The 24,883-nt window shown below is 36.6% G+C and overlaps 1 protein-coding gene across 8 annotated transcripts in view; it reads left to right on the top strand.

The window, feature by feature from the left end:
• The window catches only part of USP45 (ubiquitin specific peptidase 45), a 68,785-nt gene that overhangs the window by 22,520 nt on the left and 21,382 nt on the right, over window positions 1-24,883 (top strand). For 7 of the 8 annotated variants that reach the window (XM_060283897.2, XM_060283894.2, XM_060283895.1 and 4 more), the window contains exons 6-9: window positions 6,579-6,718; window positions 7,145-7,240; window positions 13,086-13,216; window positions 20,680-20,767. In XM_060283897.2, coding sequence (XP_060139880.1) covers window positions 6,579-6,718; window positions 7,145-7,240; window positions 13,086-13,216; window positions 20,680-20,767 — 455 coding nt within the window. The remainder of the gene's footprint in view (window positions 1-6,578; window positions 6,719-7,144; window positions 7,241-13,085; window positions 13,217-20,679; window positions 20,768-24,883) is intronic. The other variant, XM_060283899.2, reaches the window with a different exon arrangement.

Raw genomic sequence — 24,883 nt, 5'->3', positions numbered from 1 at the left:
CATGCAAGTGTTCTACAAACACTTATAGAATACGGGAATTCCTGTTGAAATTATATCATTGAATATTGGTTTGCTATGTGTGAACTAGACAGATGATAGATAATCCCACATTCTTTTCTAAACCAATAAATTTGGCCCATAATTTTAATACTGGTGGGATGCCATTTTCAAAGAACTTAAAGAGAGCATAAAATATTATATTCTGTTAAATTCATTAAGCTTATGCTCTTGGTATAAAAAGCCATGTTATGTTGGTTCTTTTAGTTTTATTAAGTATAAGTTTGCTGTATCTTTTTTTTTTTTTTTTTTTTTTTTTCCGGTACGCGGGCCTCTCACTGTTGTGGCCTCTCCCGTTGCGGAACACAGGCTCCGGACGCACAGGCTCAGCGGCCATGGCTCACGAGCCTAGGCGGTCCGCGGCACGTGGGATCTTCCCGGACCGGGGCACGAACCCATGTCCCCTGCATCGGCAGGCGGACTCTCAACCACTGCACCACCAGGGAAGCCCTGCTGTATCTTTTTGAAATAAGAAAGTATGGTACATTTGGGATCTGAAATAATGTATCTGAGAATAAATAATATTGTACCCTTTTACAGTAACAGTTTGTAATGTAATACTTTGACTTTTCTTTATAAAGTAATACATTTTGTTATTTCCATATATAAAAGGGGTTAGGGACAAAAAATGTTGAACACTTCAAAAACAATTTGTTTTACCTGTAGGGATGTAAATCTATGGTTCCTCATCCGAACTACAGAACACAGAGTTACTTGAATGACTGTTTTCTCAGTTCCCCCCCCAAAATGGCACTAACTTGTGGATATATATAGGGAGAAGTTAATTGGGTACAGTGGGTACCTATGGCATTAGGGCTTAATTTTTTTTGACGAACCCTTTGAGAAGGGCTACGATAAACTTTAATAAAACTGTAAATTCGGGCTTCCCTGGTGGCGCAGTGGTTGAGAGTCCGCCTGCCGATGCAGGGGACGCGTGTCCGTGACCCGGTCCGGGAAGATCCCACATGCAGCGGAGCGGCTGGGCCCGTGAGCCATCGCCGCTGAGCCTGCGCGTCCGGAGCCTGTTGCTCCGCAACGGGAGAGGCCACAACAGTGAGAGGCCCGCGTACCGCAAAGAAAACAAAAACAAACTGTAAATTCACACACCAAAAGCATCCAGCAATTGATTACATCCAGCTTTTGCTTAAAAGAAGTGGTCTTTTCTTTCATATCACTACTAGCATTTCATTAGTGTCTTGTCACACGTATTAACCTTATCATCCATTGTTATACAGACAGATAGCAGATTATAAGGGTTAAGTGTGTGGATTCCGAACCCAGACTACCTGGGTTTAAATCTCCTCCCTACACATAGCTGTGTGCCATCGTTTGATCATCATCTTTACAGTGGGGAAAGTTATCCGAGGAGATGATGCTCTCAGACTTTTTCTTTAAATAAGCAAACTGCAAAATAGGTTTGCTTTCCCCGTGCCTATGAGAAACTTGGGATGTACCAGTGTTCCGTTTCCGGTTTAACCAAGGCAATTCACAAATACTTATACCTTTGAGAAAAGAGAGACATTTAATATTACTTGGCAACAAATCCACTATTGGTTGTTTTCAGTTTTCTCCAAGATGAGCAAAGCTGCATCTCTGTGTACTTATTCTTCTGTTTCTGTAGGTTAAATTTTTTGGAATTTCTGGCCAATTTATAAACATCTTAAATTTTGATTACTGTTGTTTAGCTGCCCTCCAGAAAGATTATGCAAAGGGTATAGTTGACAAGAATACTTGTTTTTCCATGTTCAACTTTGTTTATAGTTTTTAGGTTTTTTGGTTTGGTTTTGGGGGGGCAGTAATGAAGTTTTTAGTGTCATTGTTGCCAAGTCCATCAGTCTTTTCTGTAATGGTTTTTTAGCCGTTGGGGTCATGCTTTGAAAGTCTTTTGTACTCCACGTTTATAAAGATATTCACCCATAGTTTTCTGGTACATTCAGGGGTTTTTAAATTTATAACTTAATATCTTTAAACTTGGTTTAAAAAAATAATTAGAGGATCTTTGTGTTGGAGTCGTTTTTATGGTAGAAAAATTTGAGGTACTTAAGGTTACTTTTTAGATATTAGATAGACTTAGTCTTAGCCAAGTGTGGAAACAGTGTTTTTCTTCTCTTTATTTTGGCTTTGCTGGTGCTTCAGCCAGTTTTCTGTCTTATAAGACTTGAGTTATGTACAAAGCCCATCAGGTCTGCTCAATTAACCAGCTACTCTTTGAGTACTCAGATTATAGGCTTAAAGATATATAAGACCTATAAAAGACCTATAAAAAGATAGGGCTATAAAAGACCTATAAAAAATTTATCTAGAATGCCTGAAGTTTCCTCTTAATCTTCTTTGCATTCTGGGGTCTATGTTATTTTATTACATAAGTGCAATACTTGATGACAGTGTTGGTAATATAAAGGAGATAAGTAAGGTGAGATAATGATATATATATATATTTTATTATAAATATATCTTACATATATTATATTTATATATGTGATATATATTATTAATAACCTTCTAACCCCGAAATTCTGTGAAGATTCTTTTTAATTACAGGCATTTCATGGGTTCAGGTAAAACTTGAGGAAAACAAAACAAATGATCAAAATTTTGTATAGTTTATCTTTTTTGTTATTGCTGTAGCAGCTTTGTCCTTTTAATTATATCATACTTCAAAACATCTTGAAGTTCAGTCCTTAGTGCATTCATTCTGTGTTTGTAAAGGAAGAGTTCTTAAAGTGAATATGATCTAAAATCACTGCCATATTAAGAAAGCTTTGCTGTCTCTAAAGACAAAATGATCAGTAATTATTCTTCATTGGAAGTAATAAATTGCATTTTACTAAAACGCATACCTGTTTGTAGGTCAGATAATTGAGAGACTGATTCAAACATGCTTGTTTTAAACTAGAATCTTAAACTCTCAGCTGACAGTTTCTTAGTGAGCAAATGTACATAAATACTTAGTTTCTAAAAGTTTTACCAAGGTGTTATCATGAATTTAAGGCTTAATATCTCTATGCTGTTCACTATATGTCCTTATACTCTAGTCATAAATCATAGGCAATTAGTTATAAATAATTACAGATAGTGGTTCATATAGTACCTGGTACACAGTGGACATTTGATAAATCAATTTTATTTGAGTTGTTACATTTTGTAAACATGCTACTTAGTATTAAGAAAATGAAAAAATTGCACTTTAAGATACATATAAATAGTTCTTAGAAAATGTCATTCTATTTTCTAGTTATATTATCTGATTTATTTAATGTTCAAGTCTAATAGCATAATTAATTTTGAGCATATTCTCACAGACTTAATAAATGTAAAAGTCAACAAACAGACCCTTGCCACTTGTGTGAAGTGGCTATTTAACCATGAACTAAACTATTTTTATTGCCATTGCCCCGTGGATATGTTCTTTCTGGCAGTGCTGTCCATATTTGGTGGCTATATGCATGGAGAGCCAGGTGGTGCTGAAAAGCATCGCACAGTGAAGCGTGGATATATCTAGGTTTGACATTTGTCATCCCTTACTGCTGAAGGGAAGGGTAAAATCTGTTTTTCCATATGCTTACACTTTTTTTGCCTGCAGTTTTGACCAGATGGTCTTATGAACATTGTTTACTTTAGGATGCTATCCCAGATGTTTTGAAAACTGATGGGTAAATGTGGTACACAGATACATAAATCATTTGCATATTATGGTTTAAAAAATGCTATTTGGTCTTATAAGACTAAAATATAATTTATTTCTGGAAGTATTTTTCCAAGTGAATAATAAATATATATTTATGATATATATTATATATTTATATATAGTTAATATAATCTATATAGTTTATTTTCCCCAACCATTCTGTTTCCATATTAATAAGCTAAAAAATATTATGGCAACATTTATTAAGGATGTTAACGAAAGGAAATACTTTTGAGAAGGCATGTTTGTTTGTGGTTGCATATACTCAAATCTATAAGAATCTTTCCTGCTACTTTTTGTAATTCTTCTCATTGTGCATAAATCACTGAAGAGAAATTACCTGGCAAAATGACAACGGATTTATAATCAAAAGATTATCATTATAACCTTGGGCAAATCACTTAACCTGTTGGAAACTGAGTTTTGTTAGCGTAAAATCAGAGTAACAGCCTTGCCCCAAAAGATGGAGCACTGCTTGGATTTAATTACTCTTTCATCTTAAATCTCTTAAAAATCACTGTGAAACCATCTAGTGGCAACAGCTATAATGTGAGCCTGAAACCGGCTAATTCTGGGCTTTAGTTAGAATCTCAGATATAATTAAGAGGTGGATTGCTCTCGTTTGCAAACCCAGCCAGGATCTGTATGGGGCTTCCTCTTGTTTGTGTAGTGCTTCTTACGCACTGGCTGGCTTTTTTCATTTGCTTTTACATTCCCTTGTAGGTTTGAATACTGTCTGGCCTTTTCCTGCTTTTTTTCTGTGCCTGGACTCTGCACCTCAGTGACCTTCTCCATTGATTGTACCAGCCTTTGTCCCCAAGCTCTGTAATGGGGTTTAATTTTTATCACTTATTTTAATATCTGAAGGACAGGAGAAGAGATCTATTTTGCTAGTGCTTTTCTCTGTTAACTCAGAATTCTAGGGTTGGGCGTTAAAAACAGCTCTTCATTATCTAGACAACAGATATCCAGTAACAACCAATAATGTTTAAAGAATAAACAAATAGGAATAAAGGAGAAAAACAGGTAATAGAGTTTATGATAAAATATTGCATCACAGGATAAAAGTTAAGAGTTGAAAGAAAATTTTTTTCCTTGTAATAGATTTGCTTAATGAAAGAAACATCTGAGAAACCACCAATTTATTTCTCTCAATGAGAGGTTTCCACGTGTCAGAAAGAAAAGCCAGGATCATGAAAACCACAAAGTCAATGTAAAAGGCAAAACTCATATTAGCAATTCAGAAAATCCAGTTAGAAATGAGATAAACTTGAGGAGAACACCCCAAGAAAATATAGGAAATGATAAAAGAGAGAAAAGTGAGAGCAGATAAACAGGGGACATGAAGGATAGTTCTTGAAGATACGGATTTTGGCACAAATAATTTCGGGGGCCTCTCTGGGCTGTTTTTCACGCTCTTAAATAGTGCTTAGCATGCCAGGTGCTTTGCAAAGCAAATTTAACTCATTTGGGCCTTCCCTGGTGGCACAGTGGTTAAGAATCCACCTGCCAATGCGGGGGACACAGGTTTGAGCCCTGGTCTGGGAAGATCCCACATGCCTCAGAGCAGTTAAGCCCGTGCGCCACAACTACTGAGCCTGTGCTCTAGAGCCTGTGAGCCACAACTACTGAGCCCACGTGCCAAAACTACTGAAGCCTGTGCGCCTAGAGCCCATGCTCCGCAAGAAGAGAAGCCACCGCAATGAGAAGCCCACGCACTGCAGCGAAGAGGAGCCCCCGCTCGCCGCAACTAGAGAAAGCCCGCATGCAGCAACAAAGACCCGATGCAGCCAAAAATTAAAAAATAAATAAATAAATTTATTTAAAAAACATTTAGCTCATTTAATCCTTATGAAAACCGTGTGAGGGCTTCCCTGGTGGCGCAATGGTTAAGAATCCACCTGCCAATGCAGGGGACATGGGTTCGAGCCCTGGTCTGGGAAGATCTTCTTTTTATTAGTTGGCATTCTCTTGTAAGGAAAAGTTTTTTCTTTTATCCTCATTTTAAAAATCTATTATCAGGGCAGACTCATTCTCATTTTGTTCAGTGAATAATAATTTATCAGTACCCTTCTTTATTTTGATATTCAAATTGTTCCAGATTGGACCACTGGGAACCTGTTTAAAATGACGCCTGTGTGTTTTGATGTACCTTTTTTTTTTTTTTGGAGCACTTCCTTATTTTCTGGCATAACAAAAATGTTATAGGCTCATTTGCCTCTTTTGCTGCCCCAGGTTTAGAATCAGCCTTTCCTTCAAGGGGTCTTCATTCCTTTTAGTGGGAATGGTGTTTAGAAACCAAGATCTGGTCCTTCCTACTTTTTTTTAACTTCATTTTAAAATATTTTATTTTATTTTATTTATTTATTTTTTTTGCGGTACACAGGCCTCTCACCGTTGTGGCCTCTCCCGCTGTGGAGCACAGGCTTCGGATGCACAGGCTCAGCGGCCATGGCTCACAGGCCCAGCCGCTCCGCTGCATGTGGGATCCTCCCGGACTGGGGCACGAACCCGTGTCCCCTGCATCGGCAGGCGGACTCCCAACCACTGCGCCACCAGGGAAGCCTCTAAAATATTTTATTTTTAAATTCATCTGGAATTTATTCTACAGTGTGGTCTGAGGTACGGATGTGTATATTAAGATGAATTAAAATTAACTGCTTTAGCACTAGGATACAAAACAGGAGATACTTCTTTGCGTTTGTATTCTTGCCCTTCAGGAACATTGATTCAAAGGAAAATCTTATTTAATTTTAAATAATACATTTAAATTATGTCAAATGATATGTATTTAATTTTAAATCTCGTGTCCATTATGTTTTCTCTAACTTAGATGCATTTTCTAGAATCATAAAACTTTATGAAGAAAAATGTGAAACAGGTGATAAAAAGGGAAGAAAAGACAGCAGTGTAACATCTGTAAAAGGAATTACAAATTTAGGAAATACTTGCTTTTTTAATGCAGTCATGCAGGTAAGAGCCATGAGAAAACTTTGTAAAATGTAATTAATATTATATTAAAATTATAATATTATATATTAAAATTATATTAATTAATTTGTGTTTATTGGCACACCTGTGGACTGTCACATGACTGCTAAATGTTCGTCTAGAAGTCAGTCTGTTTTCTTTTTGATTGGTTAGGCTATCTTTAGCCATTGTCATACACATACACACACCTTCTTTTTCCACAGTGCTTCTGAAAGATCTCTGTATTTTACCATGGCTCTGTCAGTAGTAGTGACACTTATTAAATGTAAAATGCATTCAATTAAATTTTCTAAAACTTAAAAATATTTTTGCTAGGCCAGATGATATTTGAAGCTTTGGGAGAGTATTCTGTAAAATCAGAGGCATATTATAACTGAATCAGAAGATGTTGCTTTTGTTTTCTTTCAGAATTTGGCACAGTCTTACATTCTTACTGAACTGATGAATGAGATCAAAGAACACGGTACAAAACTCAAGATTGTTCCTTCCTCAGACTCTCCACTGGTGAGAAATATAATTAGCTGGATAATAGCTCTGTTTAATAAGCCAGTGATGTTGCCAAAACCTATCTTTTTTATTTGTCACAACTATCAATTGAGATGGTAGTCAGAGAATTTGAAAAAATAATTCAGAAGCATTTTGTGAAAATAAACGATAAGATTTAAAACTTCTAAAGTCATAGCTTTAAGGTATGTTATAGTTCAAACATATCACGGGTCAGACAGCACAAAAAATGTTGAGGCAGCTTTCAAACAGACATACTAGAAAAGACAAACGGTTTTGCCTTTTGTTGAATGAAATGTCTAGGATTCCTGTTTTGTAGTTACTGGTGACAACTACTTAAATACAGCATTTTTGCTCTTTAAAGGTAGATTTAATTTTAATAGTGACCATCTAAAGGTTTTTTGGAGCCTAATTTGACATTGGGTTTTTAAACTAATGAGAAAGGGGAAAAAAGGCAGCCTTTGACATTCAGAAGCTAGCCTGACACCCACAGTTAGGCCACGTTATTCAAACAATCTCACAGAATACCAGACTCGAGCTAGGTTACTCCAAGACTGTTACAATGAGACAGAGCAAGGCCACTTCATAATTTTCTCTAAACACAAACTCTACCACTTAGAAAATCCCAAACACCCTCTTTTGGCCTAAATGAGTCACTGCGACTTTTTTTTTAAACTAGTTACAGCTTTATCCTCATTCTAGCCTCCTTTTATTGAGATATCCAATTGTAGAAATACCCTCACTTTCGGACAGCATCCAATTGAGAGCAGACCTCTGCTTCCTTAGATTATTTTCCTTAGATTAACTTCTTCCCTAAATAACGCAACTAAAGCCCAAATTCTACATCAGTTCTCTTGAATACCCTCTGAGAGACACTCCATGGTTCCCCATTGTGTGTGTTCTCCCTCAGTAGAACAAGTAATAAACCCACCTTGTTCAACTACAGATGTGTTCCTGGTGGTCTTGGGCTGGAGGGCATTTACACTAATAGTTATGATTTCAGTTAGAAATTGATTTGTGTGTGCGTGTTTTAGAAGAACAGAGAGTGAATGTATAGCTCATGATCTGGCTTTTGAAATACTTAAGAAAGAGGAGTTCTAAAAGTTCTTAGCCCAGTGTAGTAATCTTAGATTTTTCTTCCAAGGAGGCAATTTTTAAAGACAATATTGTTGTATTTTTTTGTTGAAAAGGCAGTCTGTAAACTCATTGCCTGTTCAGCCTCTTAAAATTTTTATGTTAGAGCCCAGTGCCCTCTTCTAGATTGTAGTGAGATAGTGAAGACTACTTTACTAAATGGAAGTTAATGCTAGTCATTTGAAAAGATTTCTTATTAACTGTGATTGGATGTTAGGTTTAAGTATTTCACATGTGGAGCTGTGAAATTACTATATATGGCAATCATATTATAGCTGATCACTGTAGGTTTGTGTCAGTCTAAGAGGGGAATTTTCAATCTTAGGTCTTAGTTTTTTAGGACATACAGCAGACCTGGGCTGTGGGACTATCAGTGTAGATCGCTACTCTTTCAGTCACCAGGTTTATTTGGTCCTTCGTAATCTGTATGCCTTTTCTTTCTTTTCCTTACTTTATTGTGCTGGCTCGAGCCACCAGTAACATGTTGAATAGAAGTGATGAGAGCAGACATCCTTGCTTTAATCCCAAAATTAAGGGAAAAACACTCAGTCCTTCATTATAAAGAGTAGGTACAGGGACTTCCCTGGCAGTCCAATGGTTAAAACTCTGCACTCCCAATGCAGGGGGCATGGGTTCTATCCTTGGTTGGGGGACTAAGATCCTGCATGGTGAGGCCATAAAAAAAAGAAAAGAGTAGGTACAAAATAAGCTACAAGTTATATTGTACAACACGGGGAATAGCCAATATTTTATAATAACTATAAATGGTGTATAACTTTTAAAAATTATGAATAATAATATTGTACACCTGTAACTTATGTAATATTGTACACCAATATACTTCAATTTAAAAAAAAAAGAAGAGGATTTAAGGCTAGACACTGCAGGGGCTTCCCTGGTGGTGCAGTGGTTGAGAGTCTGCCTGCTAATGCAGGGCACACAGGTTCGAGCCCTGGTCTGGGAGGATCCCACATGGCGCGGAGCAACTAAGCCCGTGAGCCACAACTACTGAGCCTGCGCGTCTGGAGCCTGTGCTCCGCAACAAGAGAGGCCGCGACAGTGAGAGGCCCGCGCCCCGTGATGAAGAGTGGCCCCCGCTCGCCACAACCAGAGAAAGCCTTCGCACGGAAACGAAGACCCAACACAGCCAAAAATAAATTAATTAATTAATAAACCCCAACCCCCAACATCTTCTTAAAAAAAAAAAAAACAGACTAGACACTGCACCGAAAAAAAAAGAATGAACTTTTTAATTAATTAATTAATTTATTTTTGATGTTGGGGGTAGGAGTTTTTATTAATTAATTAATTTATTTTTGCTGTGTTGCATCTTCGTTTCCGTGCGAGGGCTTTCTCTGGTTGTGGCGAGTGGGGGCCACTCTTCATCACGGTGTGCAGGCCTCTCACTATCGCGGCCTCTCTTGTTGCGGAGCACAGGCTCCAGATGCGCAGGCTTAGTAGTTGTGGCTCATGGGCCTAGTTGCTCCGCGGCATGCGGGATCCTCCCAGACCAGGGCTTGAACCCGTGTCCCCTGCATTAGCAGGCAGATTCTCAACCACTGTGCCACCAGGGAAGCCCAAAAAGAATGAACTTAACTGTAGGTTTTTCACAGGTGTTCTTTATAAGGTTGAGGACATTCCCTTCTATTCCTAGTTTTCTGAGCATTTCATCATGAATGGATGTTGAATTTTGTCAAGGGCTTTTCCAGCATCTACTGAGATTATCATAGTTTTTCTTCTTTATTCTCTGTTAATGTGGTAAGTTACATTGATTGATTTTCAAATGTTAAACCTATCTTGTATTCCTGGGACAAACCCCTGTTAGTTATGATGTATTCTTCTTCTTCTATGTTGCTGGATTCAATTTGTTAATATTTATATGAATATCAGCAGTGTGCTTACTTTTTTTTTTAACATCTTTATTGGAGTATAATTGCTGTACAATGTTGTGTTAGTTTCTGCTGTATAACAAAGTGAATCAGCTATACGTATACATATATCCCCATATCCCCTCCCTCTTGCGCCTCCCTCCCACCCTCCTTATCCCACCCCTCTAGGTGGACACAAAGCACCGAGCTGATCTCCCTGTGCTATGCGGCTGCTTCCCACTAGCTATCTATTTTACATTTGGTAGTGTATATATGCCAACGCTACTCTCTCACTTGGTGAGCTTCCCCTTCCCCCTCCCCGTGTCTGCAAGTCCATTCTCTACGTCTGTGTCTTTATTCCTGTCCTGTCCCTAGGTTCATTAGAACCTTTTTTTTTTTTTTTACATTCCATATATATGTGTTAGCATACGGTATTTGTTTTTCTCTTTCTGACTTACTTCACTCTGTATGACAGACTCTAGGTCCATCCAGCTTACTACAAATAGCTCAATTTCGTTTCTTTTTATGGCTGAGTAATATTCCATTGTATATATGTGCCACATCTTCTTTATCCATTCATCTGTCTATGGACACTTAGGTTGCTTCCATGTCCTGGCTATGGTAAATAGTGCTGCAATGAACATTGTGGTACATGTCTCTTTTTGAATTACGGTTTTCTCAGGATATATGCCCAGTAGTGGGATTGCTGGGTCATATGGTAGTTCTAATTTTAGTTTTTTAAGAAACTTCCATCCTGTTCTCCATAGTGGCTGTATCAATTTACATTCCTACCCACAGTACAAGAGGGTTCCCTTTTCTCCACACTCTCTCCAGCATTTATTGTTTGTAGATTTTTTGATGATGGCTATTCTGACCAGTGTGAGGTGATACCTCCTTGCAGTTTTGATTTGCATTTCTCTGATGATTAGTGATGTTGAGCATCCTTTCATGTGTTTGTTGGCAATCTGTATATCTTCTTTGGAGAAATGTCTGTTTAGGTCTTCTGCCCATTTTTGGATTGGGTTGTTTGTTTTTTTGATATTAAGCTGCATGAGCTGCTTGTAAATTTTGGAGATTAATCCTCTGTCAGTTGCTTCATTTGCAAATATTTTCTCCCATTCTAAGGGTTGTCTTTTCATCTTGTTTATGGTTTCCTTTGCTGTGCAAAAGCTTTTAAGTTTCATTAGGTCCCATTTTATTTTTGTTTTTATTTCCATTTCTCTAGGAGGTGGGTCAGAAAGGATCTTGCTGTGATTTATGTCATAGAGTGTTCTATGTTTTACTCTAAGAGTTTTATAGTGTCTGGCCTTACATTTAGGTCTTTAATCCATTTTGAGTTTATTTTTGTGTATGGAGTTAGTGAGTGATCTAATCTCATACTTTTACATGTAGCTGTCCAGTTTTCCCAGCACCACTTATTGAAGAGGCTGTCTTTTCTCCACTGTATATTCTTGTCTCCTTTACCAAAAATAAGGTGACCATGTGTGCGTGGGTTTATCTCTGGGCAGCAGTATGCTTACTTTTAAAAAATTTTTATTAAAGTATTCACACAGAGGAGTGTACATCATAAATGTAGAGTTGATGAATTTTCACAAACTCAGTACACTGAACTGAAACTAACCAACATTTTTCTCAAGAAACAGAGCTTTACCAGCAGCTAGAAGCCCCCTTCAGGTTGCCTTCCATTCCCTGCCTTCCTGCCTCACAAGGATAGCCACTAACCTGGTTTCTAAAGGGCAGATTAGTTTTGCCTGTTTTAATATTATATGTAAATGAAGTTATACAATATGGACTCTTTTACATTTGGCTTCTGTCAACATGTTAGTGAGATTCACCCGTATTTCATTCTCACCAATAAACTTGCTTTTGTTTTCAAAATTTAAATATACTTTTAAAAACAGGTTATTTACTCACTCAGTTCTGAAGTTTTTAAACTGTCTCAAAATACTTAAGTTGGGAGCAGGGGATACTGCCCCTTAGTGCTTGAGCTTTGAAACTGCCTTGGATTTTACTTTTGACCCTTGAGGTAGCTTTCAATTTACTGAACATTGCAGAAATCACTTATGATATTCAAAAGCTATAGAAAATTATAGCCTGTCTTTTCTGTGGTTTTAGCCAGATGGCTGATTTTTAAGGATAGTTGGTATGAAATATATATGTAATTTGTATTTCATGAGTTTATGAATGAGACAACATATGTGATAGTTGTCTTAGAAGATAACATTCTATAGAGTCTGAGGATTATATTTGGGATCTGCGTTTTATTCATTGTCTGTAAGGAGAGGGGTTACTAGCAAGGATAACGTTTTAGAAGATAAAACTTGATGGGGAAAAAATTCTAGAATAAAGAGTGTTGCTCCTTCACACAGTTGTAACTGCTTTTGTCAAACTGTATGTCTCTCTCCTTTAAAAGAGGGAGATAGTGTACCAATTTGTGACATAATTTCTCATTCCTTATTTTGTTAGTAAAATATTTGGGGAAAAGAAGAGTATGGGGTTTTGCTCATAAATGTAATTTGTGATTATTTGTGAATTTGTACAAATTTGTGAATTTGTACAAATATCAAGTCGATGAATGATTTTATTTTAGGAGAGCACATTAAGGGACAGTTACAAGCTGGTTTTTCACTCTTAAGCTAATAGTTTTATTAAGTAAAGGGCAGAAGATATGAAAATACCTGTATTTTTCAAGGTAAGGCGTTTAATTTCATTTTTTATATATTCATCTTATATACACTTGAGGTGATTTAGTCATCATTTAAACAGAGTGTAACTTAGATTTTAAAAAATATTTTATTTAAAAATTGTGTATTTCTGATATAGAGTTGATCATGTTTTTAAAGGACCCATTAGTGGTGGAACTTTCAAGCCCTGGACCATTGACCTCAGCCTTGTTCCTGTTTCTTCACAGCATGAAGGAGACTGAAAGAGGACCGCTTTCTCCCAGAGTTCTTTTTAATCAGCTTTGTCAGAAGTGGGTACATCTACATTCTTAATATAAATAATCATGAGTTACAAAACACTAACGTGTTTATCACTTAATATGAGTAGTTTGACTCTGACTGTGACATGGCTGTTATTGCCTAGACTACCAAGAGAAAGAACTAACATTCGTTTAGTTGCAGCTGTGTGCCTTATCTAAATTATATCTCATAATACTCTGAAGAAGTGATTGTTTATCCCCATTTTATATATAAGGAAACTGAGACCCCCCAGAAGTTGAGTAGCTTACCTTGTTTCATGGTGACAAAAATAGGGTTTAAATAGATATCTGTCCTGACTCAGAAGCCCATGATGTAATACCATAAAGTGAGAAAATTATAGAATTATAAAATCTAAGAGTGTTATAATAGATCATCTAACCTAGTTTTCTTATTTTTAAAGATGAGCTTTGAGGCATGCAGAATTTAAGTAAATTTCCCAAGATATCACAGTATATTTAAAAACAAAATACTTGTGTGCTTAGAAATAAACACATATCATAAGGGACCTGACATTCATTTATTCCTTTATAGAAATTTGAGATCAACTACAAGTAGTTGCTAGAATCCAGGGGTACACAGCTTATAATTTATTAAAAACAGACCCTTTCAGGAGCTCATAAACTAGTCCAGTCCACAATTAGTAAAATATGTAGAAACAAAATTCTTTAAATGTGAACTTGCATTTTTGTATATCTCCAGGTTTTAAAATTTCATTTTTAATTTAAGCTAGTTACCTAAGCCATGGTATTGTATTATATTTTACTGCATTTTATTTTATCTCATAGTATTGTACCAATGTTGACTTTCTTTTTAAAAAAAGTTTATTGTGGGGCTTCCCTGGTGGCGCAGTGGTTGAGAGTCTACCTGCCGATGCGGGGGACACGGGTTCGTGCCCCGGTCCGGGAGGATCCCACATGCCGCGGAGCGGCTGGGCCCGTGAGCCATGGCCACTGGGCCTGCGCGTCTGGAGCCTGTGCTCCGCGGCGGGAGAGGCCACAACAGTGAGAGGCCCGTGTACCGCAAAAAAAAAAAAAAAAAAAAAAAAAAGTTTATTGTGGAAAGAACACAACATGAGATCTACCCTCTTAAAAAAATTTCAAGTGTACAATATGTTATTGTTGACTGTAGGTACAGTGTTGAACAGATCTCTAGAGCTTATTCATCTTGCTTGACTAAAACTTGTTCATTAATTAGTAACTCCACTTTTCCCCTCCCGCCTTTCTAGGTACCTCATATAATTGGAGTCATGCACTATTTGTCTTATTGTAACTGACTTATTTCACTTAGCATAATGTGCCATGGCATTTTAAATGTAGTCCAAAATATGGAGGGTTTATTATATGTTTCATTTGGTTGCCAGGTGCTGTTTTTTCAAAGCCTAAAGAACAAAAAAGGCCTTTAAAAGTCTCAGAGACCTGGGTGCCTCATATAGTTAAAAAGTTTTTAGGACATTATGTACTTTAGAAATCTGTTTTTGACTCTCCCCAAAATAACTTTGTTTTGTGTCTTTTTTATTTTCTGGTTTTATAGAGATTTGTAAACATTTTCTAATTATTATTAAAATGATAGGTGCTCATAGATAATAATTCAGACTACTGTTATCTGTTTTCTTTATTCTATCCAAAAGTGATTATGCATACATAGACATAAAAATAAATTGTTTGCAACTTGCTTGTTTTGCTTAATGTGTTTTATACATCTCTCTATATTAGTACATGTGGCTATAACTTATTTGATTTTACATGTAGATATGTGCGTATATGTGTGTGTGTGTGTGTGTGTGTGTGTGTGTGTGTGTGTGTATCATTGCACTTACGAGAGTATGTCTGTGGGATAAATAGAATTACTGGATCAAACGTTATTTGAAAATATTTTTAAATTGCATTTTCTTTTGCTTTATTGTATTTATTTTAAAAAGAGATATGTGTATATTAACAAAAGTGATTAAAAAGAAAAAGTCAGGTGAAGATTTAAGCCATATATGTTGGGTCTATTTTTGGACTTTGTTCTGTTCCATTGATCTATATGTCTGTTCTTACCCCAATACTGTACTGTCTTGATTACTATAGCTTCATACTAAGTCTTGGAATTGGATGGTGTGAGTCCTCAAATTTTCTTTTTTTGGGGGGGTGGGTTACTGCTCTAGGTCCTTCACTTTTTTATGTGACTTTTAAATTAGTTTGTCAGTTGGGATTACATTGAATGTGTAGATCAGTTTGGAGAGAAATGACATCTTAACAATGTTGAGTCTTCCAATGCATGATTATCAGATACCTTTTCGTTTATTTAGGTCCTTGATTTTTCCTCATCAAAATTTTATGTCTTTCATCCTATGAATCCTGCACCCATTTTGTTAGATTTACCTTAAGAATTTCATGGGTTTTTTTAATGGTAGTTATTGTAATTTGGTACTTAAATTTTTTTTCAATTTCTAGTTGTTCATTGCTAATATAGAGAAATACAATTGATTTTTGTGTATTGACCTTTTTTCTTGCTTCCTTGCTCAGTTCACTTACTGGTTAGAGTAGCTTTATGTAGATTCTTTGGGATTTCTTATGTAGACAATAATGTCATTGGTAAACACAGACCATTTTATTTCTTCTTTTCCAAGCTGTATCCTTTTATATATTTTTCTTACCTTATATTGCTGGCAAGGATCTCCAGTGTGGTGATGGAGTGATATAATAGACATCCTTGCTTTGTTCCTGATATAAGGGGCAGAGCATTCAGGCTTTCACACATAAGAATGACAAGAGCTGTAGGTTTTTCATAGATGCCTTTTATCAGGATGAGGAAATTCTCATCCCTAGTTTTTTCTGAGAGATCTTATCAAGAATGGGTATTGGTATACCTTGATTCCTGGCCCAGAGAAAATGAGATAATAAATGTTTGTTGTTTTATAAGAAAAAAGAATGGGTATTAAATTTTACGGAGTGCTTTTTCTGCATCTATTAAAATAATCATATATTTTTTAACCTGTTGAAATAGTGAATTGTATTAATGGATATTCTGAATAGCTTTAGTGAACATATTTGATTTACAATAAACTGTATGTATGTAAAGTGTAATATCAGTTAAGTTTTAACATATGTATACACTTGTAACACCATTGCCACAGTCAATATGATGAATGTATCTGTCACCCCTAAAAGTTTTCTTGGGCCCCTTTGTAATCCCTCTCTGGACTCCTTCCCCAAGCCCCGCCCCAGGGCTACCCCTTACCTATTTTTTGCCACTATAGATTAGTTTGCATTTTTTAGAATTCTGTATACAGTTGACCCTTGAACAACACAGGGTTTTGGGGCACCAACCCTCCCTGAAGTCAAAAATCTGCATATAACTTTACAGTCAGTCGGCCCTCCAGATCCCAGGTTCCACATTTGTTGATTCAGCCAACTGAGGATTGTGTAGTACTCTAGTACGTATTTACTGAAAAAAATCTGCATGTGAGTGGACCCATACTGTTCAAACTTGTGTTGTTCAAGGGTCAACTATAAATAGAATCATACAACATGTACTCTTTTTTTGGTTTGGCTTCTTTCACTTGGCATAATTATTTTGAGATTCTTCCATGCTGTATGCATACATTGATTGATTTTTGAAAGTTGAGCCAATCTCTTGAAGATTCTGTTATAATGGTGATTGTCAGACACTTTGACCACTTGTGATGAACTGTTGGGAGCAAGTTCTTCAGCTTTCCTCTGGCTTTTTTTTCCCCTTCAGTATCTTATTTTGCAATAGTTTTGAGACTCACAAAAAGTTACAAGAAGAGTACAGAGTTCCTGTGTACCCTGCATCCAGCTTCCATCAGTGATAATATCTTATATGATAGTAGTGCATTGTCAAAACCAGGGAATTGACATTAACATAGTACTATCAACTCTGGTATAGATCTTATTTGGGTGTCACTAGTTTTTACATGAACTCTTCCCTGAAAGGTTCAGAGATGCTAGAGTGATTCTATGTCTCCATTCTCATTCATGCCCATTTTTAAAAAATATTTATTTATTTCGTTGCATCGGGTCTTAGTGGCTGCAGGTAGGCTCCTTAGTTGAGGCTCGAGGGCTCCTTAGTTGTGGCATGCAAACTCTTAGTTGCGGCACGCATGTGGGATCTAGTTCCTGGACCAGGGGTCGAACCCAGGCCCACTGCATTGGGAACTCGGAGTCTTAACCACTGTGCCACCAGGGAAGTCCCTCATTCACGCCCACCTTTTTGCTTCCTTTATTCCTTCATGTTGCTAACTAGTATTGATGTGCTGAGCTTTCTTTGGGTTTTGTCCATGAAGAAATTACACACACACACACACACACATATATATTCCTAGTTTTGTGATATTCTGTGGTGTGTCACGTACCTTAAGGATGCCATCAAAGTCTCAAAATAAGTTGAAAGTTCAGGGACTTGCCTGGCAGTCCAGTGGTTAAGACTCCTCGCTTCCACTGCAGGGGGCATGGGTTCAGTCTCTGGTTGGCCTGGTCGGGGAACTAAGATCCTGATTGCATGGCGGCCCAGCCGAAAAAAAAGATGAAAGTTCAGTATGCTATATAGTATTCTGGGTATGTTCTTCAGTATTATCTTCTAATTTACTAATTTACCCTTCAACTGTGTATAGTTTAGAGTTTATCCTATTTTTTGTATTTTTATATCTGTAGTTTTATTTTCTTCTAATATTTTAATTTGCTATCTTATATCTACATGTTCTTATTTAAATTTTTTTCTATTTTTTGTAGTATCTGGGCTTTTATTGGCAGTTATGCCTTTATTTTATGCTTTTGGACATTCTCAACATATTTATGGCAACACCTTTGGGACGGTTCTATACAATTTATTTGGAGTGAAGTAAATTCGTTTCAGTTGTTTTTAACATTAGATTTCTTTATGTGTTTTATAATACTGGATTGTAGTCTTCCTTGGAGTGAATTTTTTGTTCTTCTGCTCCTGTCTTCAACTCCTTTGCTTTCTCCCATCCTCTCCCTTCCTCATATCCACCTCCTCTTTCTGCCTAAAAATTTTGAATTTTATGATAGCCTCACCCCTTCCCTCCAGGCTGGCCTTGGAGATCCAGCTCTCTTAATGATTCAGTTACCATGCTACCCTGGTTAGCAGATGGGAGAAGAGTCTGTAGAAGGTTTGGCTCAGGTTCAGGTCCCTAGGCTGTGCCTGTGTTCTGTTGTAGCCTTAGGTAACACTTGCCTAAGGGCTTCCTTTCAGGCTCTTGGTAAGATCAACCATCCTTAAACAATGATCCTGGCTCTGGTCTCTGTCTGAAGTACTTTTAGTTTTCTTTACCCTTCAGGGCTGAGCTCTTTCAGGCCTAGAGCCTGTCAAGTCTGTTTTTTAGTCTGCCTACAATTTCATGTTCTAATATTTTTGTTCTGTGAGATTTTTTTGTATTGAATCCCACTTAAGCCTTTTTCGTTTGTTTGTTTTCTCTTTTTATATTTTGTTATGTTTGGAGCAGAGAGAGTTTTTGGATTATGAACAGACTGATTCATCTGCACCCAGAAGACATCTCCATGAAGTCTCTCTTGTTTTAAATTTCTTTGTCTTGGCAGTCTGTTCCTGTTTTATGAGTGTGTATACATTTTCCTCTTAGAATTTGAGATTTCTGAAAGTTCTCAACTCTTTCCCGCAGTAACGCTTTCACTAAGGCACAGTTCCTGTCAATGTTTAGAGTTTCCCTTGTTTTGAATAGGGTGAATTTTTTCATATATTTAGTGATTTTACTATGTTTATCCTTTAAGTTTGAAGGTCTCTTTTGGTATTTGTTGGTAGAGATTCTATAAGTCATCATATGATTTGTTCCCCAGCCCTAAGTAAAAGAAGAAAGAAAAAAATCTAGGTTTATTAAATGTTCTTCAGTGGTTTAGAAGGCAGTAAGTGCTTTGTGCGTGGTTGAGATGGAGCTATAGGCAGAGACCTGGTGAAGACAGTTTCTCCTTTGTTTGGGAACTATTTCTTCCTGTGTGTCTGCTTCGAAAGCCATAAACTATCTCCTCCTACCTGCCGCCTGGCTGTGAGGCTCTCTGAAGGATCCCCATTTCCCCTCCCAGTCTTCTTCTACTTCCCAGACCTTTCCTGATACCTACAGCCTAAGTGTAGTGTCATGCAATTTCTGCCTTTATGAATTCCGACTGGGGAGGCCCTAAGGGGGTTGGAATTTGTATCCATCTTGGTTTCTGTCCTCATCTCTGATCTAGGAGGTGGGCACTATCCACCACACGCAGAAAGGGAAGCTCACCAAGGGAGTAAGTGACAGTGTTCTCTACATCATTGCTGCTGTTTGCTACTTCTTAGCAAGAGTGAGTAACTGAAATGATGGTTCCTGTTGCAGGCTAGATTCGCCAGTAGTTCAGAGAGTGTTTTAGCACCAGGGACTCATACTAGTACATTACTAGGATGAATATTCATTATGAGATGATGAGGAATAATGCTTAAAGTACTGGACTCAAGAATCAGAAGACCTGGATTTATGTCAGTGGCACTCAACTTGTTCTTCAGTTTTCTCAAGCGTAAAGCGGAGTTTGTATTACAGTTGTCCCTTGGTATCCACAGGGGATTGGTCCCAGGACCCCCGAGGATACCAAAATCCATGGGTGCTCAAGTCACTTATATAAAATGGCGGAGTATGTATTTATGAATTCCTTAACAGCACTGTTGTGTACATCAAATGAAATATGTGGTATATATCATAATAAGACCGTTGTAAACTTGTACTACCAAGAGATAGTCTTACTATTTTGTATTATTTTGACAAAATTCTTTCTTCGTCTTAGCTCAGAGCACTTTTTAAATTTAGTAATTGTTTGCATTTAAGGGAAAAATATTCATTTTAGCATTGAGTTAATTGCAGTAAATATTACTTTTTAAAGTTACTGAAATCAGCTAAACATTTGCTGTGCTGATTTCTCCATGAATAACCCCTTATCCTTTTATTTAATTAATACACAGGAAATCTGATTGTCAAATTCATAAAATGGAAACCTTCATAGAGATAGCAGTTTATAGTTCTTTATATTAATATAAATAATCTCTTGCTTTTCTTTTGGTTATATAAGGTAGGAAGATAATAGATCACAGTAGCTTGGGTTTGAATACTGCTTTTTTACCTGCTGTGTGACCTTGCAAATTAAATAGTCCCTCTGAACCCTCATATATAAGCTAAAGAAAATAGTACATTCCAAGCTTGTTTCAGGATTATGTGAAGCTTAACATATGTACTATACTTGGCATGTAGTAGTTGCTTAATAAGTGTTTAGCCATATTATTCTCAGTGTACTGAAGATCTCATCCTAATTGGAAGAGTAATCACATTTTGTCTTTCTATTTATAGAAAAAGGAGTAAATTGAATCTTTGAATACATGTTATTTCAAGGTGATTTTAAATAATAATAATATATCGTTGATAAAATGTTCTTTTTTTCTTTCCTGTTTTGTTTTTAAATCATAGGGCCCCTGGATTTAAAAGTTTTCAGCAACAGGACAGTCAGGAACTTCTTCATTATCTGCTCGATGCAGTGAGGACAGAAGAAACAAAGGTCAGGTTTCTTTGTGTTTATCACATATTCTCTTTAAGAAGAGGGTACAAAACTGAAGGAATTTTTACCAAAATTTTAATGTACGTTTGAGAGTAATTTGATTTTTTTTTAAACTTCTATTTACTCTTCTCTTCCCCCCACTTTTTTGCCCCTTCTACCAGAAGATTATTTTTTCACTCTTTCGCAACTCTGTTACCCTTTATTAGTTAATGCCCTGTGGCTATAAATAACAGAAATTAATTAATACTAGCTTAAATAAAGAAAAGGGGATCTAATAATCCAAATAAAGGGGGATATAGGACAGGAAGGTTCTCAGGAATCCGGAAAGTATTCTCCTTTTCCCCCCAGTTTCTATGGCTCTATAGATTTCCTTTACCCATCTCTCTGTGGACAGAGTAGTTTCTTTGTTTCCCTGTCTGAATGGTAGCACCTGACCACCATGGCTTGCTGCTTGTGAATCCCAATTCTAAATTCCCAAAAGAGAGAAGTCCCATTATCCCATGTTGGATTGCAGTCCACTCAGGAACCAGGAAATTGGGGTCCCAGCCTCCTGGATCAGGGACTCTTTCTGAGTAAAAAAGGACTGGTTAGATTTCCCAAACAGGGTTTATTGTAATCCTGTCCCGTAATTGATTGGCTGTTGGTTGACTTTAATATTAAATTATATTCACCTTTTTTGGTGGGGTCGTATGCAAATAGTATACAATTTTTCAGAGAAAATACAAGATATTAAAGATGCAAGATATCAAATACACAGCACATATCCTCCACTTCCTCCCTTTCTCTCTCATAGCAGACCCTGCTCATCATTCATAACAGTTCCACTGAGTCAGTGTTCAGTCTCAGAATCATTCTCAACACAGCACTCTGGGCAGCCCCTGCCAATCATAATTGTTAATAACAGGTGAAATCCTGTTTTCTGTTCAAGGTGAATACCCTTCTTAATCTAAATATTAATATGGTAGTAGAGCAACCAGGTGAAAATGAAGGGCTGATATGTTTGTGGTAGGTGTTTACTATGTTACTAGGCAGGGTGGACCCTCCTTTTGTTTTTTAAATTCTACTTTGTTTGAATTGTACATAACATTGTAGTGTTTCTTTACTCCTAATGGCCAGTTTTCAGTGAAGAGAGAGTTATGGTTCTAATATTTTTTCGTAAATTATCTTAAAGAATGAGTTAAGGGCTTCCCTGGTGGCACAGTGGTTGAGAGTCCGCCTGCCGATGCAGGGGACACGGGTTCGTGCCCTGGTCTGGGAAGATCCCACATGCCGCGGACGGCTAGGCCCGTGAGCCATGGCCGCTGGGCCTGCGCATCCGGAGCCTGTGCTCCGCAAAGGGAGAGGCCACAACAGTGAGAGGCCCGCATACAGCAAAAAAAAAAGAATGAGTTAATTACACCCTCCTGCTACCAAACAGTGTATATTACAATCCTATCCTTAATTGGCTGTTGTTAGACTTTCATATTAAATTAGTTGAATTCAGCTTCTGAAGGTGTCATTCCTTTTCTGCCATCTATTTTATATATTTTGATTATGAACCCTACTACCTTCTATTTAGATTTACGTCTATCATCTCTCTTAGATTGTGGTCTCCTCAAGGAATGGTATCCCATGTGCCTTGCACACAGTAGTGCTCAGTGAATGTTGAATATGTTGTCTGTGCTTACCCCCCGCCCCACGCCCTTTTTTTTTTGTTGGCCACGCCTCATGGCTTGTTGGATCTTCGTTCCCAGACCAGGGATCAAACCTGTGCCCCTGGCAGTGAAAGCACCGAGTCCTAACCACTGGACCACCAGGGAATTCCCTGTGCTTACCCTTTAAATGGAAAGTATTTCTTGAGAATTTGAATTGGGAGGAAAACAGTCTCTTAAATGATTTATACTAGCTAGTTACTTGGGGATTTGCAGTTATTTTGAATATGTTATAATTTGAATAAACTGTTAAATTGACAGGGTAATTCTGTGTTATGTTTTACCTGTAATTTGTTTTGAAAAAAGTCAGTAAAGAGATTTGTAATTAGTTAAGTTTTGGGACATTAACACAATCTCCCTGAGCTAATATTTGATCACATTTTCTTAGATCTAGAAACTGATATCAAGAATGGAGATTCAAACTTAAGTCTTTCTGACCTCGAAACTAATTATCTAATTTTATCCAATACTGCTTATTAAAGTTTAATTTTAATTCTTGGTCATCAGTGACTAGTATAAATAACCCATTTTTTAAGCTTGCTATTTAAAATTTAGCCATAATTATTTCACTATTTGAAAAAAGTATTAACTCTGATTTAATAACTATGATATATTGATACTCTTATTGAAGGGGTCGATGCAAGGTAGTAAGGTGGAAAGAGATGCTCTGTCTTTGTGTTATGAGTAGTAAATGCATTTTGACCTTCTGATCCTACAGATGACATAGTAGTTACTTTAGGATTAATTCAAACCATCAGTTGCTAGAATAATATTTTTTCCCCTATGATTTGCAGGATACATTTGCTACATGGTGGTCATGTATCATTGTAAGTGGAATTAAAAGTCACTCTTTGCAATGTTTTTCTCTGCTGATATTACAAATAAAACAATAAAATCTATCCCTATAATTTTTTTCTGTTTTACTTGTATTACTTGATGGCATTCTTTGTTACAATTAAATTATTCTTTTGTCATAATGATACATTATGATGATTCACAGTATCTTGAAAACTCAGGCAGTACAGCAGGAAACATTGGTTTTTGAAAGCTCTTATCTTTCTTCCTTTATTTGAGGGTTTTAGATGGTGTGGCAGAATTAAAATGTCAAGTCTGTGGATCTATTCAGTCTCGTAAGCAAGGACAGTCGTGCCAGTCAGTTACAGTGAGTACCCAAGCAGGAGCTGCATTGTCTGGCCTGGGAACTCTGCAGCTGTTAATCGGGCTGCTGTTGTAGTTTGTCTCTGCCATGTGTTTTTTGCTTGAAGGAAGGTTACAGCGGTATGTCTGCCACCAGACTCTTCTAGTGATGATTAAAAACTACTGACCTCTTTTCATATTGTTTCACTAGGGTCTTTTTCTTATGACTCTGAAGTCGAGGAATATAACTCGCTGAGTAGAGAGCTAAAGAAAGGGATCATTTGTGCAAAAATTCTAAATTTTTTATGTGTGAAATAAAAAAAATAAAATTCACAATAAGAACTTCTTTTATAGGCAGCCTTTTTACCTTAGAAATATATGCTTCTTTACTTTTTTCCTTTTAATTTGAGCTATCTCTAAATGAATGATAATTACATTTGCATTATCAAAGATATATCGCTTTAATACATTACTGGGTAAGATTATTTTAAAGGTAGAATATCTCAGCTAACTTAAATTATGAGTGTTTGCATTATTTTTGAAAGAAGTTTAACATGGAGATTTGAACTAGTCGAACATGGGTACTGCTAAATGATTTATGTGCCGTGGTTGTTAGTCACTCCCTAACCAAAGTCTTTTTTTTTTTTTTTAAACCTAAATGGTTCAAAGCACAACAATGAAAGGTTGGAGATGGACCTAAGCCTATTTATTTTATTCAGCTTGATGAACTACCTATTAACTCTTTAACAGTTTAGGGCAGAGAATATAAATTTGTGGCTAGGATAAAATAAAAAAGCAGAAGTCTAATAGTTTAAAAGTCAATCATTTCAACAGCTTAATTGTTTTTACTCTTTTTTAAAAGTGTGATATCATAGCTTACATTTTAGAGTATGGTGAAGGCTCATTCAATTCTACTGAAAGTCGTCTGAATGTTCCAAATTGTAGAATAAATTTACAGACTTCTAAGTTGAATTAGAGGCTTTATCTTTAGTGGCTGGAGAGGCCTTTTACAGTTATATTAAATATTTATAGGTGAACATGGGTATTTATTGGCATCTTTCATTTAAGTCCATTAAAAGTTTCTCTTACATGGAATTCACACCATTCTAATTTTCATATTTTAGTTTAATAAGTTCTCTGTTCAAGGTATAAAAGTCAAGTTGAGCTTGGACAATATCCAAATTATATAAACTTTCAAGTTTATTGAGTCTGAATTGGAGATTATTTCAATACTTAATAGCTTCTGGGCCACATTATTTCAGTTTCTTTCACATATATTTCAGGAGAG

The sequence above is a fragment of the Globicephala melas genome, chromosome 14 (assembly GCF_963455315.2).
Source record: "Globicephala melas chromosome 14, mGloMel1.2, whole genome shotgun sequence".
NCBI lineage: Eukaryota > Metazoa > Chordata > Mammalia > Artiodactyla > Delphinidae > Globicephala > Globicephala melas.
This window is presented reverse-complemented; position numbering and strand designations above follow the sequence as displayed.